A 17,093-nucleotide genomic window follows, 5' to 3' on the forward strand; every position below is an offset into this window, starting at 1 on the left:
TCCATTATCACCGATGTGCATTTTTATTACTAACCATTTACCATACTTCATTTATTTGGAACTAGTATTGACTACATATGCTAGAATGCTTGAACTTCATATGGAAATAATCAATTTTGATGTGCCTTTTGGTTGATGGTAGTATGAGATAATGCTGTTAAAAATTTGGCTGAAATTATCACTTTTAATTATTTGCTTCACTGAAAGGGCTGGTTGAGTATTCATGTTCGCCATGTAAATGTAGTATCACAGTCAATACTTAGTTTATGTTTGCCAGGTTTATACCATCCACAGCCAACCTCTGAATCCCTGTTTTGGGGCCCTGAGTTCATGCCTTGTGAAAGTTAGCATAAGTTCTGAAGCTGAATTTCAAATCATGTGTCCCCAAGTGGGCTATATTCTAGATCAAAATCAAGAAAACCACTCTTTGTTTTTAACATTCCGTATGTGTTTGATCTTCAGCATGTTGGATTACGACACAGAGAACTTAAATTCTGATGAAATTTACAGTTCCCTTCGTGGAGTCACAGAAGCAATTGAAAAGTTTAGTTTCCGCAGTCAAGAAGATCTAAATGAACCAATCAAGCGTGATGGAAAGAAGGACAGTGACATTGTAAGTAGGCTTCTGGGGAGATGAAAGGATGATGATGAAAATGGTTAGCAAAATGTCGTGATTTTGAATAGTTTTCCTACAGGGAAAATATTTTCATGCCGTTTGACTTTGATAATCCAATGCCCTTTCTTAGCATTGAACTTCAGGAGTCAAATCTTGCAGCTTTTGCTCTCTTTGCAATCTCAGTAACTGCATCTAATGTAAGACTTGTTAGTCTTAATTGCCCTTCTTCTCCCTGTTCCCACAGGTTTCTCGCGATGGCTGCTTAGCCTCACCAGCCACTGATGTGCGTGGAGGCAGTGATGTTGTGGAAGGGGGAAGGATGGCTCTTGATAACAAAACTTCCCTACTCAACACCCAGCCCCCGCGTGCATTTTCGGGACCCCGAGCCCGGGAGTATAACCCTTACCCACACTCGGATACTATCAGCGCCTATGACAAGAGTGCCCTTAAAGAGGCGGTGTTTGATGACGATATTGATCAGCTTCGGGACGGTTTGTTTTTATTTTGTTTTCTAAATCCCTGGACGATCCCATTCTTGCTTTAAAATATGAATATTCCTATTTAATTGGTGATGAAATGTACTGAAACTTGCTTCTTGAGTTCAGTTTCCATCACCTCTTAGTTCATCCCTGCTAGAATATGCAAAGACAGTGAATAATATGAAATATGAAACTATTAATTGGGAAATCCTAGTGTTTAAAACTATAATATGAGTCTGTTCATTGGGTAAAATTAGTGTTTGTTTTAACATTTACGGTCTTTCCCCCTCATCACTTTGACAGGATAAGGCTGATGGGGTGGGAATGACAGGAATGCCATTGTTATTAGAGTCATTTCGCATTTTCTGACAGCCCCTGGTAGTAGACCAGTATTCCATCTCTGTGCTTTAGCTTCAGCACATGAACTTGAGGGGGAGACGATGCATCCTTAAATAGTCAGGATCATGAGCCTGGAGGCTGTAAATAGCTACAGCAGTCTATGTGTGTTTGAGTCAGGGCCGTAGCTTAATTAATTAATTTAATTAATTTTATAATGAATGATTTTAGAGTGTTGTTTGTGCTGTACTTTTGTACTGTTTTATTGTTGTTAGCCGCCCTGAGCTGGGCTTCGGCTGGGGAGGGCGGGATATAAATAAAATTTATTATTATTATTATTAGTAGTAGTAGTAGTAGTAGTAATAGAGCACAAGCTTTGCATGCAGAACATTGTGGAGCCAACCCCTCACATTTTCAGGTAGGGCTGGGAGAGACTCCTGCCTGAAAACATGAACAGCCTCTTGTGGCCATTGTAGGCAGTGCAAAGATGGATGGACCAATGGTCTGACTTGATGAACCCCCAGAACAGCTCAAAGTGGGAGGAGAGGGGAGATTATTCCCTCAGGCTAGCAGAATGGTTTGCACTGACAGGAAGAACAGTTGCAACCACAACACTGAATCGCTCCCTAAGTATGTTAATGTTATAGATCAACATGTATTGTAGCCAAAGGATGAGAGATAAATCATATTTATAGATGCTGTGAAGAAACAATGTGAATCCGTCTCATCCTCAACCATTTGCAGCAGTAGGTTCTGATTTGTCCTCGTTGTGCTTTTCCTTTGTTCTCTCAGTGCCCATTGATCATTCTGATTTGGTAGCTGATCTTTTAAAAGAGTTATCCAACCACAATGAGCGGGTAGAAGAACGGAAAGGAGCCCTTTTTGAGCTACTGAAGATTACAAGGGAAGACAACCTAGGAGTTTGGGAGGAGCATTTCAAGACCATTTTGCTGTTATTGCTGGAAACGCTTGGGGACAAAGATGTAAGCTATCAACATAGGAGCCAGTATCTTTTAGGGATCTTTCAGGTGACACACATTTTCTACAACAAATGGTGCCAAAGGGTGATGTTTTCCCTTTGTATGTGGCTATTGTTTAGATGGAGTGGCAATACTGTGGTGGTTTGCTGTCATTAATGTTTCCCAGGAATTCAAAGAAACTAGAACTAGCTGCTTTGGACAGGCCTCTCCAGAATACCTCAGACTGCTTTAAAAAATGGTCCAAATCTGGTTTCCCCCACCCCACCCCCTTAAAAAAAAAAAATCTATCCACGTGTTCTGAACAGCACTGGACAGCTGAGTCTCGCTGCTGTTTTAATTTCCCGTAATGCCTTCAAAGTAGCCTCATTCTGAGGCAGGATGTGAAATCAAAATGGCAGCCCCCAGCGTTGCTGTGCACCTTTCTGCTTGCCACCCCTGCTGCCAAGTAAGCCTTTCGGAGGAGGCGATCCCACCAGAGGGCATTTTACTCAGGGCTCCCTCAGACCTGGAGCTGCCCACACAACTAGATAGGAAGCTGAGAGAATAAGGGCAGATCAGTATGAATATAGTTATGAATGCTAGCACTAAGGAATAGAATGCTAGCAATAAGGAATTTTCAGTTTGGTCATCACATCTTACCAGTCGCCTTTGGGTTTCTGAGCACCGTACCAAAGCAATCAATGGAATCATTTCTTAGTTGTTGAGCAAAATGTAGTGTCACCCAGCTTGCCTTGGCAGCAGTATAATACAGAAACTAGGTAAATCAAAGGTGGCCAGACTTTAGTTTGTTGCACTTGAGGATATGGTCTGAACTTACAAAGGCCCTTGGCTAAATTTTTACAGGCAAATAACCGACAGCATTCAATATTATGCTAGCTGGTTTCCATCTCCCCCACCCCCTGGCCTACCACCACAAAATAAAAACTGAAACACTAGCCCTTCACCACCAAAAGTTTACTCAGTTGATATGAAGTATCTGAAGTAGTGCCCATGGTTTTACCTGTTTGAAATGCCATCAAACGATTATTCTGAAAGCAGCCAATAAAGTTTGTTGCATGCCAGTTATTGTTTGCTATTAGTGTCTACCAGTTATTGTTGTCATAGATGCGTCAGAAGATTTATTCAGGGTATGAGTCATGTTCTAGCCTGTGAACTGAGCAGGTGAATACTCAAAGCCTCAGGATGTACTGAAAAAGTTCAGCCAGGAGCAAGTTAAGCTCAGTGCTCCTCTGTTGAAACCGTAGGCACTGTTTGGAATGGCCGTCATCCAAAAGCACAACCCAACAGTTATATAACTTGAGCAGTTATTCTTGTTTGTAACATCAGTAAATGGCAAGGCTGGGGTGGAAGTACACCGAATGACAAGAACTGTGATAGAAATGCTGGTTAGATTTATTGCAATATAAAATAGAACAGTACTTGGGTATGCTATGCTGAACGATAGTTGTAGCTCTTCTGAATGCAGTGAGACAAGAGGAGTACAAACTTATCTTAACTGAGTTTCAGTAGGCAATGTGTTGGATTTTATTATTGGTATTAACCTGCATTTAAGAAACATACAGGATCAGAACTTTGCATATCTCTTCTTGAGATTCTCAGCAATGGGTAGCTGAGAGAAAGTGACCCACAGAGTATTGTTAGAATCTAGAAAATCCCACACTTCATTTTAAAACAGAACCTGCCTCTTATACTTCAGTCAATACATTTAAGAGCGTGGTGACAGCTCAGAAACTAAAAGGTACATGAAAAGTCAAGTTATTCCCCACCCACCCAGTGTTATGGATTATAATTCTTTTGTGTTTTGTTCAAATGTTTTAAATTTGGCGGGGGGGGGGGGGTTAACAGACACAGAAGCAGAATATAATAATTCTGCATATAAATTGCTCACTGTTTGGTAGCATTTACCTAGTTCTCAGATATATAACTGAATTTTGCAAATGAGTTGAGACCCATGATGTGTGGTTTTGAGGGATCCTCATTGCTAAGCAAGTGCCTCGTAACCCTAATGCTCCCCTTTTCTTTTGAAAAACTAAATGATCTCTTCTCCAACATGTGCTTCTTCTTTTGATTTAGCATTCAATAAGAGCCTTGGCACTGAGGGTGTTGCGAGAAATCTTGAGAAACCAGCCTGCAAGGTTTAAGAACTATGCTGAACTAACTATCATGAAGACACTGGAAGCACATAAAGATTCTCACAAAGAGGTGAGATGGCTGTTTTGTTGCTGCTGGAGAAGCTCTGTTGTCTAGGGCTTGTTGGCAAGAGACTCATCTCGGCCCTCTTAATGGTCAAAGCTTAACTTCAAAGGCTGACAGATACTTCTGTGCCTGTTCTATGTAAAACGAATTGTAGTAGACAGGAACCTAAATGCCAAGGAAAAGTATTAAAATAGAATGGGTGGTGGTTAATGCTAATACTACTCAGGGTAGACTCATTGAAATTAATGGAGATTAATAGCAGGGGGTCAACTCTGAGTACAACAGTGTACTGTAGGGTTACTTTAAAGTAACATCTGAGGCATTTTATAGAGAAATGGGGGTGGGATGGGAATAGAATTCTTGGCCGCAAAATGGGAGTAATAGGCAAACTAGGCTACAGGAGACAGCCATGTAACCCATGCAGGATTATAGCTTGAAGCACAAGGTGGCATTATCCGGTTAAGCAAGCAACATGGGAACAAAATGTGTAAAGACTGTCTTAAAAAGGAGGACCAGAAAATATTTAATCCGTTTAATAAATCAGCATGTCTGTACTACACTTTCTTGGAACCAGAGTCTCCACATGACACTCATTTTTTTGTAACAGCATTTAACAGCAGTTGTAAACTGATTTCCAGATAAAGCAGCTGGACAAAACATTTTGTTCTGAAGGAGTGCCTTTATTGGCAGGCATCTCCCAAGCACACATTCTTTTTGATTCACCTTGACTCTGTGCCCTTGCTGGGGTTTTTTCCCCCTTCTTCTTCCCTGAATCACCTCCACAAGTGAGTGGAAAAGCTTGCCATCTCCCAAAGCTTTCTCCGCCGGTTTTTTCCCTTTTTGTCTAAAACACTTTTGTACAATTGTGTCATAGAGTATCAAAATTATGTATAGTGCTTAAATTGCTTCAAACTCTAATGCTCTCATTGCCACCTGTGTGCATTTGTGAATATATAAAGCACCAACTTTTTTTAAGTATAGACATGCATCCCACTCCAGAAATCAATGTATGCTTTCAGATGTGTGCAGGCATATCTTGTGGTTGGTTGTATTCATTACAGTTGTGGAAAGTGCAAAGAAAGGAAGATATAGACTCAGTACTGAAGTGCTCAGTATGTATGTTTCGCTTAGCTGTACCTTTTGTGGGTGAAAATCAGCCCTCCAATTCCTTTTTCCTGTGGAATTATGAATTTTCACTTCACCTTCATGTTGAACTGGTGGAATTTGCTAAAATAGCTGCCCTTTTTAAAAGTAAAAAGCAAGTCAAATATTTCAGTTCTGTCACTTGTAAAAATTACAGGTGCCATTGTTTCTGATGAATGTGCAAGTCATACTTACAGGAATGGGTATTTATAGATACCTGAATTACCAAAATATTTAAATATTTTTAACGTGTATTTTTGCAAAATCTTAAACATATACCAAACAGTCTGCACTTTCTTAAGCAAAAAAACGCATGTACAGTCATGAAACCTTCATATTCTTTTGTCCTATTTGTGGCAAATAATCTTAGTTGTCATACAGTGAAATGTACATGTACAGAATAAATGTATATACAGCCTTAGAATTATATTAACCATGTTACAGTGTGACAGTGCAGGAAAACGCACTGGTACTAAAAGGTCTGGTATCTTAACTTGAGGAAAATATAATATTGAACAAATTAGTATATATCTGAAACTATAATTGGTTCTTTTTATCATACATTATTTTATCATACAGCCTAATAAATTTGCTTCAGATGTGGAGAGGATGGGTCAAACAAATAATTTTGTCTAATAAAAATACCTAAACTTAATTTGCTTTTCCTCAAACAGTCACATAACAAACACTTTCGATTTGTTACACAGAGCATATCTGGGTCTGTCTTCAAGCCCCAAAATACAGAGTATACAAACCTAAGATAAGTCAGTGGCTTCAGAAAGCTGTGAGGTCCACCTCTCTTCTTAATGCTACCTTCAGCTATACATTATCCTGCAGTGTTTGTTTCTTCTGGTACATTTCATAAGCATTAAAATAAAAAATTGGGAAGGTCCTGCCATGCCTACCATTGTTGGCAACTGTCTTTCTCAAGACACAAGGGAAGAGTGTCATCAAGAGTAAAGTCAAACTGTTGGAGAGTTACAACACCTGCTGTGGCTGTAGGGCAATACAGAAAACAGCATTTTGTGACTATCACCAATCTACCACGCATGTAGATTCAAAACGCAGTCTCTAACATCAGTACAATAACCTAGTTCTAGAGGACTGCTGGGTCATGCTAAGTTTTAGATATGGAAATGTATGGGTTTTCTGTGCAGTACTAATCAGTAAAATGTAAATCTCTCCCCCCCCCTTCCCCAAATTCTAGGTTGTGAGAGCTGCTGAGGAAGCCGCTTCCACTCTGGCCAGCTCCATCCACCCTGAGCAGTGCATCAAAGTGCTGTGCCCCATCATTCAGACAGCTGACTATCCAATCAATCTGGCCGCTATTAAAATGCAAACTAAAGTCATTGAGAGGATCTCAAAGGAGTCTTTGCACCAACTTCTTCAAGACATCATCCCTGGCCTGTTGCAGGTATGCTACCCTGAATGAACGCATTTAGTCCGCACAAATCAAGTATTATTTAACATTTATTCTGTCTTATGGCAGGTAGTAAGAGCCACTCATTGTATATTATATATGTATAATTTTTATAAACGATTTCCCTTGTTTGTAAAAGCACATGCATTGCCTCTTTCTTCAGGTTTGTTTTCTATCCTGTTGTTTTGAGTTTGGAGTATATATGGAGCTAACTGTCAGTTTAGTTCTGCCTTCTAGTATCCCCTTGGCAAAAATGAATCCGCCTCTTTTGTCTTTTAGCACTGTTGTGGCTTTAAAATTCAGTTCTCTGCTGAGTATTATGGCTTCTCCGTGAGCCTTTCTGGAGCCAGGTGCAACTCTTGCTGATTGAAGCGGGCTTCCTTAACAGTTGCTTCCTTTGGGTGGATTTTGTGCTATGAGTAGAGGCGGTGGGGTGTGTGTGTGTGCTAGAGGGTGAGGGGGTATGGATCTAAGGCAGGTGTGTTGCCTCCAGATGTTGCTGAACTACAACTCCCATCAGCCCCAGCAAGTACAGTCAATGGCTAGGTACAGTGGGATTTGTAGTTCCCCACACCTGTTCTAAATGTCCCAACTTGCCCCCAAACCCTCACTCGGCTATATAGCAGCTCCCTGGTTTAGTTTTGTGACCATCTGATAGTATATGTTCTTGAACTATGTTTTCTTCCATTAGTCTTTTTAGGGATGTTGTGGCCTATCAGCCCCAGTCAGCGTGGCAGATGGTCAGGGATGATGGGAATTGTAGTCCACAGTACCTGGAAGGCATCGCATTGTCAACTCCTATACAGTCTGGGTCCTGTATATCTTAGGAGAGCACCTGTTGAACTCTCTCCCTCTCCTTTACGATCTACTGGATAAGCCCTGCTTAAAGTTTCTGAAAACTGGAAGAAACTTATTTTATTGGCTGTGTTATGAATCACTTATCCATGCAGTGTACCATAAAGATAATTTAAACACTAAGAATACACAAGGTTGCTATGGTTAAAAAAAAGTTCGTTTGCAGTAGTTGCCTTTCATGCATCTCACAGGATAGTTTGATGTCTAAATATATGTTCCCGCCTGATCATTTCCTGGCGCTTTCTCAGGTTATTTGAATATAGGATCTTTCATCTGCTCTCTCCCACCCTCCCACAGCCAGTAGCCTGAGATGGCAGTTGGTTGAGGGAGGGGCCAGTAAGCTGGAACTGCCATTGGGAGCTATAGGTCAGGCAGCTCTAGTGTTGTTTCTCCTTACCTCAGGGCAACCTGGTTGTTTTTTTTTAAGAAATAAGAAATAAAAAGTAAAATAAAATCAGTTGGAGGACTTTTTCTGGTTTTGCCCATCATTTGGAATTATTTAGCTACAGAAACTTATAGGATCTGGCCTGCAATGTTTTTGGGGGTTTTGTTTGGCCATTTTAAGGTTCTCTTGTGATTTGGTTCCTGAACAATTCAGATTAGTACCGTATTTATGGTTAGGGTTTTGTTTTTTTATGAGTATAATAAGAATACATCAGCCCAAGTGAATTGTGTTCTCTTGACCCAAGCCTCCAATAGCACGGCGAAGTTGATAGCTACATTTTATGGGTTCTCTTTCCTCTGAAAGTTACTAGACACGTTTTTTCTTGTACAAAGTCAGAGGCACAACCATGTGTTTGAGGTGGACAAGAAACTCTGGCAGAGTTCCAGCTGACTCATTCAGCATCCCCGGTTGTTGTATGGTGCACATGATGTCAAGGCGTATTCAGAAACAGAGGTTCTTCCTCCCTCTGCGCAGCTGACTCTCTGCTTGAAAGATTATTGCGGCAATGTTCTTCCACACCTTTGTGCCCTCAGATGGCACATAACCATCATGAAAGCGGAGTGCTGCTTTAAAATGCTCTAGTGGCTCTCTCCCCCACCCCGGTTGAATCAATATTTTGATGTGTATCACAGACACAACTGCCCTCATTCCTGGTATCAGACAGTTGTGAAAACGGGACTGTGTGTTCTCCCCTCTCACCTATCAGTACGCTGAAACTGGCAAGTTTTGCCTTCTTGTAAATGTTGGTCACACTTTTTGAGCTCCCAAGTTCTCATGAGTGATTTACTACACCACACAGTTTGCAAAACAAAGGCGCTGGTGCCTTGGGGAGGTTACAGTTCATTCCCCGTTGTGTCCTAAGAGGCAAAATGAACTGTTACATGCAAATATGTGCTGTGAAGGTGATTTTTTTTAAAATCAAAAAAATCAAAACCACAGGAGGGACAACTTTGAAAATTGGCCAGTGAGTGAGAAGTTTAAGTATCTCCTGCTCCCCACCACTCCTTTCACACTGCAACCTCTGAGGCTGCTTTTGATTTTTAAAAAACAGCCACCCTTTGGGTCATTGTTATACACATTTATGTGTAATATACAGTTTAGCCCTGAAGTGTTCATTCATTCAGTTGGCCTTATCTCTTTCCCCATAACTCCTGAGATGAAGCCTTCAGTCCAGTTGAAGGGGTGCCTCCGGATGTTGTTGGATTCCAGTTCTCATCAGAGCCATGATAACCTCCCAGCAGCCTGAAACATTGGACTGAATACCTCCCTTTTTTTGAGTTCATTAAGGTTTCAAAGATGCAGTTAAGTTAGGTGGTGCATTTGAGTGAACTTCCCCATCTGGGTTTGTTCCCCAGGTTGTCTACTTGTTTTTGTCTGGAGGGTCGTGTTGGTTAGGGTGAGAGCTGCCCCCACTTGGAATTCTTCCTCTAGGTGTGGTGTGTCTTTTGCTCTGAGAGGAAAATCAATGAACTTTTGGTGTTGCTCATTAATATATGACCAGAGATTTAAAGCCATATAGTCTGTGGCACTTCCAGTGAGATCTGGCCATATAATGCCTGGTTATTGCATATAACCATGTTCAGTCCTGCGGAGGGCTAAAGACCTGCGTTAGAAGGCGAGGCGAAACCCGGTACCTGGGAGTCATTGGATTGTGTCGCATCTTTTACAATGTGACTCAAGTTGCTTCTCCTCAGTCATTTTAAAAATACCATTTCATCATATTCACACAGTTCATAGAATAAAAACTGTTTTAAAAATAGCGCAAGGAAGGCACGGAGCTGTATAAGTCAAGCAAATTATTACCTTGTCAAGATGAAGTCAAATGTATAATTATAAAAAAGTTAATTTATAATTAACTTCACCCTTGTTTAGCATGATGTAGCCTGCCCTTTTCTTCAACTGAGGCCAATTTGTCATTTTCTGGCTACAGCACTACATTGACTCTGACGGAGAGAGAATCTTAAAAGGCCAATATTAACCAAATGGTTGACAGCTACAGATGACCACCTTCTTGCATAGTTTCAGTTGCCGGGCAATAGGATTCTACCAAGTGGGTCATCTGAATCTGTCCTAACTCAGGGAGCAAAAAGTTGATTGCAGTCTGGAAACAGGGCCCAGGAATTTGACCCTAATTGGACACCTGCTCTAGAAATGAGAAATGACACCGGTATTTTTATACTTCTGTCTCATTTGTTATGAGGATTCTTGCCTTAGTCTTGCTTCATAAATAGCATTCCCCTTTAGTGTCTGGCAACAGGAGAAAGGGTGGGAATATGGTCTGAAGATAGTTGTAGCCTTCTCCCAGCAGAGGTCACTCTGAGCCAAGGGCACAAGCAGACCAAAAGCTCTGTCCTTCTGCCAGGGCCTTTCCAGAAGCTGATTTTAGTGCAATAATTTCACAGCTGTGACTCAGTTGCTGTGTGTGATCCAGGCATCATTCTGCAATGTTTTGCTTCTGTTGAGACCACAATTTTTAAATCCCCCCACAGCTAGTTTCCTCTATTGGTAAAAAATCACAAATCTTTAAAAAGCAATGGCTTTTTAAAGTGGCTGAGCTCTTGCCAATGCTTGATGCTATTTGTTGTTGAGCAGTATGAGTGATGCAGTGAAAAAGCACATCGCTTCAGTAGGAGTAAAAGTTTTTTAAAAGCTAAAATGTAGTGTTCCCCAAACGGTGTGCATGAGGGAGGCGGTGTGTTCTTTGGCACTAGTGATGTTACAGGCACTGTCTTATAGGAAACAAAGCACTCGCAAAACTGCATTTCATACAGCACCCACCTGAAGCATGCAAATACCTCTCTTGTTTCTTGGGGGACTTATTTTGATTGTAATCCAACCAGCACTCGTCACCAGGGATCACTATTAGAAGGAATGCTATGAAGTATAAAGAAAACAGAAAAATAAGGAAGCTGGGGGGGGGGAGTTAAAGGGGAAAACCTAAGGAAGCAATCTGTCTCTCTTGCACGCACACCCACCCACCAAATAAAGACAAGTGAGGATTGAGCAGGCTCAGGGGCCACAGAATATGAATGTCAGGATGGAGCATGGGATGAAAAACAGTGGGGAGCAGGAATTGAATTGAGTGTCCTGGAAAAGGACATGGGTGACTGGGTGGAGTAACGCACTGCAAGATTTTGTTGCAGGTTTCACTGAGTGGTTTTATTTTTAATTTTTCAGTGCACTGTTCTATATCTCTGCATTTTTTCATTTTACCAAAAACCATTTTTAGCGTATTATAACTTATAATCAATTTATTGGTCAGAGTTCGTTCCTGGGTTTTTGGTTTTTTTTTTTAAGGTTAACCTTCTTCTCTGTACAAAGTTAAGGTTTCTTTTACAAATGCAAATATAGGAACGCCTTCCCTGTCCCAGGCAAGTATGACTCAGCCTTCTGGGAATTCGTTACCGAAAAGGCTGCTTCCTGAAGTTGAATAACCTGCATTTTGGTGGGTCAAGGAAGGGTTAACTGGTACTAGAGAGAAGCAGACTGCTGCCCAGTCCTTGGCTAATAAACCCACAGCAAGAGCCCAACCTTGCATGCGGGGAGATTCTTGGGTGCTGGGGCTTCCAGTTCTTTCCTGTGACCCATGGGCAACTGTGAGCCAGGCTGGTAACCTGCTGTCTGTGGAGAGCTTATGTAGTTCTTGAAGCCATATGTCACTTTCCCTATTTATTCTGTCAAGTTTTGGGGCATGCCAGTTTTCAAGGGAAGGGAGGAGAGAAGGGGAACCCCCTTCCAGGTTGGAGAAATCTTGTAACAATACTTGTTTGATCTGTTTTATGTTTGCTTTATGATTTTCTTTTGCAGGCTATCTTGAAAATTATCTTTTTTAAAAATAATAATAATAATAATAATAATAATAATAATCGTGTTGGGACGAGGTTTCTCTGTGTCCCTGTATGTTTTAATTGTTCTCATCTGAAAGTTTACTACAAACCCACTCCACTAGCTCCTAACCCTGAAGGAAGAGAGAACTTGTGAAGAAAACTTTTGATTCTCATGACTCCCTTCGTTGTTTCCATCTAGGGCTATGACAACACAGAAAGCAGTGTTCGCAAAGCCAGTGTATTTTGCCTCGTGGCAATCTATTCTGTTATTGGTGAAGAACTGAAGCCTCACCTCGCACAGCTCACTGGGAGTAAGGTACGCGCGGCCTCTTGATTTTGAAACACATGCAGTTCCTGTAACTTTAAGCACGGTCAGTAGGCAAAATCAGGAGCAGTTGTTCCCAAGCATTTTGCTGGCTTCACAAGCATTCAGGAACAGCCCACTCATATATGTAGTTGGTTACTGGCCTTTCAAGAGTGTATTTTGGCTAGTTCAAGATGGAGGAGCATCTGCCATACATGTTAGCCCGTAAAAGAGTCCCCTATAATATGGCCTTGCTCAACCACAGCAGTGTATGGGAGAAATCAACAAATTGTTGCGCACAGACAAAATGGCAAAGGGACAGAATGGCCCGGTCAAGTTGATATGTTCCTTCACTGCTTTCTGATGTCTGACTTGTGTTCATGTATTCTTTTTGTGCAGGGACCAGCCATTTTCTTCTATTTTTTATTAGTCGCCTCATAAAATAAATTTGAGTAAAAAGAAATCCTCAGTCACCTTTCAATGAACTGCTATTCATTAAAAGAGAACTATTTGAAAATGATTCATAGATGGTACTTAACTCTGAGTAGGTTGGCTAAGATTTTTAAGACTGAATCAGATAAGTGTTAGAAGTGTAAAGAAGTGAAGAGAACGTTCTTCCACTTGTGGTGGACATGTAAAAAGGTAAAGGGGTATTAGGAAATGATTTATGACGAATTGAAAAAAAAACTTAAAATTACTTTACCAAAAAAACTCAGAGTCCTTTTTGTTGGGGGTAACCCAAACTGAAATTCCCAGGTGTCAGAAAAGGTTATTTATGTATGCAACAACTGCAGCCCGTGTTTTGTTAGCCCCAAATGGAAAGTGAGCCAGGTCCCAACTAAAGAGGATTGGCAACTTAAATTGACAGAATATACACAATTTGCAGATTTAACATATAGAATAAGAGCAAGAAGAACATACGTTTAAAGAAGATTGGAAAACATTTATTGAATATATGGAAAATAACTGTATACAGCTGAAAACGCTGCCAGCATTACGATAAATTCAACAGAGTAAACAATTTTTGATGGATGTAAAAGTGGAAAATTGATTTGAACAGTTATAGTAAAATATGCAGGGATGTATGATATGTAAAATGAACCATGGAAAGAGAAGGGGGGAAGTCACTGGATCTTTTAAAGTTTGTAAAATGTTTATCTGAAATTGTAAAACACAAAATTTGATGAAAATTACAGTGGGACTTACTTCCAGGCTGACACACATAGGACTGCACTGTGAAAGACCCATTCTGAACTGGAAGCAAATTAATGAAGAGGAGTGGGTGTTACTGTGTCTCCTTTCTTTCAGATGAAGCTCCTCAACTTGTACATAAAGAGGGCCCAGACCACCAACAGCAACAGCAGCTCATCTTCAGATGTTTCCACGCACAGTTAATGGAGATCTTTGGACATGCCTGTAGACATAGAAGCCATCAGCTGTGCCTCTCAGAGACCCTCCCCTCATCAGCACGCTCCACCCGCTGATGGAGGCCATGCAGATATTTATTGCAATCAGTATTTTTAGTCCTTTTAAAAGCTTTCTATGGTAGGATATTATTGTTACTGAATGTAAAGGAAGCAAGGCCTGGGTTGCAGACTTCTTCATTTGAAAAAAAGAAAAGAAAAGGCGATAGAACACACCATGGTTAAACACACTGGTTATCCACTGACGTTTTGGGGTCATACTTACAGTAGACTCATTGAAATCAATGTGAATTGATTTCAGTGGATCTACCTTGAGTATGACTTCTTGGATTCAGACCTTGGGTTTTTTATTAGGTTGTGCTTGTATCGATCAAACATTTGACTAGTTCCTTCTCTTCCTCTAATTTCAGGAATGTGTCCTTGTTTCAGAGATGAGGTTAAAATTTAGAATGGCCTCACTTGGGTTTTTTGGGAGAAAGCCCTACATTCTTTAAAAAAATAAAAGGAAAGGAAACTAGGCCCCTCAACTCACTTTTTAAAATTATTACTGGGGGAAAACACCCACACAAACAAATTTTATAGTACCATCTTCTGAGTGACACCGGTCATGGAAATTCCCTGGGAGATCTCAGCAAACTTGCAATGGTGCTGTTTATATAGGGCAGATGCACTTACCCTACTATAACCCATTTAAGAGCTGCCTCTGTCTACACAGTTTCAATTATCTGATTATTATTTTTAGCACATGCTGAGAAACATTTTTTCAAAGTGAGAAAAAGAAAGAAAGCAAAGCTATATGCTGTGATATAGTCTTGACTTCTTACTCCAGAGGAGGTTCTACTTACTTGACAAAACTCATTCCCTACTCTGTTTTTCATGGTGTTTTTTTATTTTATTTTATTTTTAAAAAACGGAACTCTGTTCTGTTACAGTATTCGCTGGGGATTGAATTCCTTCTGTAATAATTTTATCTAGCTTTATGAAATCTGTTAGTATGCACTGAGCGTGAATGCACTGTAATATCTCTGAACTGGTTAAGTATCGACACTCACTGTCAAAGGAACTGACAACCTATCTCTTAGAAAAGATATGTGAAATGTGCTACTACTGCTGCTGCTTCAATCCTCAGTATGAAATTTGTACTTTCCAAACCTCGATTGGCTTTTGTAGGAGCTGCAACTCAGATAACCAGGCCTTTCTTTCTTAATAAAATACTGCTTTCGTTTGTCAACCAATGCTCCTTAGTGTGACACTTTTTCTGTTGCCACCTCCCTACCCAACCTTTGAGTACTCCAGGGATTTGTCACCCCACCTCCCAACAACCACACAATCTGGTTTATTTATAATCTTGTTTTGTGTCTACTGTACATAGCAAATTGTTTCCCTTCTCTCTTAGTATTTCAGATATGACTCTGTTTCATTAGGGTAGTACTCAAAGGGCTAGGTAGTACCCAGTCTGCACCAATCTGCTTTCTTAAAGCTATACAGTTGAGGGTGGGGTGGGTGTTTCTTCCAGGCACAAGAACCCTTTGGCTACCAATCCATACATGCTGGTGAAGACAAATCTGCATGATGTTGGCGCTTAGCTGCCAGATTACGGAGGGCTCCTACCTTTTCTCAGCACTGTCCAAATGTCTGCAGCTGCCTTTTTACTTGCTGCCTCCTTACGCAGGGCTTTAACTTTTCAGACCTTTTGAAAGAAAGAGGTTTCTTTTTCTTTGTATTCTTCCCCATCTTCTCATCCCCCCCTCCCTCACCCCACACCCATTTCCCTCCTCTTCCCAGACCTTCATATCTGAGAATCTGCACAGAACAACCCTGCCTGCTGTTGGGTTGGGTTCGATGGAGATGTACATGCTGCCAGTGGGGCACCAGCGTCCCAGGGCATGAGCAAACAAATCAATGCAATCCCTTTCACACCATCTCAAGTACTGTAGGTCTCTTATATAGTCCTGCATCGATTGAGGCATGTGGCTTCCTTTTAAAAGGTACACTATGTGTGCTTGCCTGGATTACAGTACAACACAAGACCTTTTCTATCGCTTCCTAGTAGCTTCTCAATAACCTGTATAAGTAATGTAACTTGCAACGTTGTCATATAAATCTTCTTTCTACCACCCTCCCAGACCCTTTATTTATCAAGTGTAATAGTTCATATTAAAGGACAACAGAGAAATGTTTGTAGAATGCAGCAGGATTTTGCTAACAGTAATAATGTTTTAAATGGGAAGGATGGGCTTATAAAGCCACTCAAAACAGTCAGCCATCAGAAAAGAGTTTGTTGGCATAGTGTTCACGCGCATGTATTTAATTTCTATTTTTGGGTTGGTTATTTTCTTTTATTTCTCTTTTTTTGGGCGCTTTTGTCATGTTACATCCATATCTGTATTTATATCTTATTTGTTTCACTTTTGAGTGTATCATGGCAAATGTACAGATGTTTTTATGTTAACATTTACATGATAGAATTTGCTAAAAAATAAAATGAAACCTTTTGAGTTTGCCCTAGAATAAATTACAGTTAAATTTAAGTCCTTATGGGAGCCTCTTTGCACTACAATTTGGTCATGAGAGCAGGTGACCTCAAAGATGAACTGTCAGCACTGAAGCACAATTTTTAAAACCCCAAATCACATTTATTTCCACACATGTGACTGTCCAAGGGTACACGCATTATAGTAGCATCACATCCCTGTGCAGACGTTCATAGTTGGGAGGGGGCAGGATCATGACCGTGGCACCAAGTTTTGCCCTCTCAGTGCTCTGAGATGCTTATCGAAGTTCTGAAACTCTGATATTGGTCCTTGCTTGCTAGGATGAAAGAGAAGGGTGTACAGGTGCATAGAAATTACCCTACTGTACAAAGGTAAAATCATTGCATTGCTCACTTTTGCCTCCAGCTCTGCCCATCTTCAGAATGTGACCCACAGAAGGTTGCTCAGAGGGGAATTCTGCCTTGAGCTAAAGAAATTCCTTTCCTGACCTTGCCCTACATGCATAGTCCTCCCCACAAATCATGTGATCTACATAATGTAAAAATGTGATGTACAGATCACATGGTCATGCAA

General features: G+C 40.7%; 1 protein-coding gene across 23 annotated transcripts in view; it reads left to right on the forward strand.

The window, feature by feature from the left end:
* The window catches only part of CLASP1 (cytoplasmic linker associated protein 1), a 155,303-nt gene extending 138,747 nt beyond the window's left edge, over window positions 1–16,556 (forward strand). For 21 of the 23 annotated variants that reach the window (XM_083430150.1, XM_083430161.1, XM_083430168.1 and 18 more), the window contains 7 exons: window positions 463–613; window positions 861–1,107; window positions 2,224–2,414; window positions 4,485–4,613; window positions 6,958–7,164; window positions 12,497–12,613; window positions 13,910–16,556. In XM_083430150.1, the coding sequence (XP_083286276.1) occupies window positions 463–613; window positions 861–1,107; window positions 2,224–2,414; window positions 4,485–4,613; window positions 6,958–7,164; window positions 12,497–12,613; window positions 13,910–13,996 (1,129 nt within the window). In that variant the 3' untranslated portion in view covers window positions 13,997–16,556. Of the gene's footprint in view, window positions 1–462; window positions 614–860; window positions 1,616–1,782; window positions 2,415–4,484; window positions 4,614–6,957; window positions 7,165–12,496; window positions 12,614–13,909 lie in introns of all 23 variants that reach the window. The other 2 variants (XR_014508715.1, XR_014508716.1) reach the window with 1 other exon arrangement.
* Window positions 16,557–17,093: the final 537 nt, after the last annotated feature.

The sequence above is a fragment of the Podarcis tiliguerta genome (genome assembly GCF_965153285.1).
Source record: "Podarcis tiliguerta genome assembly, chromosome: 1".
Taxonomy (NCBI): domain Eukaryota; kingdom Metazoa; phylum Chordata; class Lepidosauria; order Squamata; family Lacertidae; genus Podarcis; species Podarcis tiliguerta.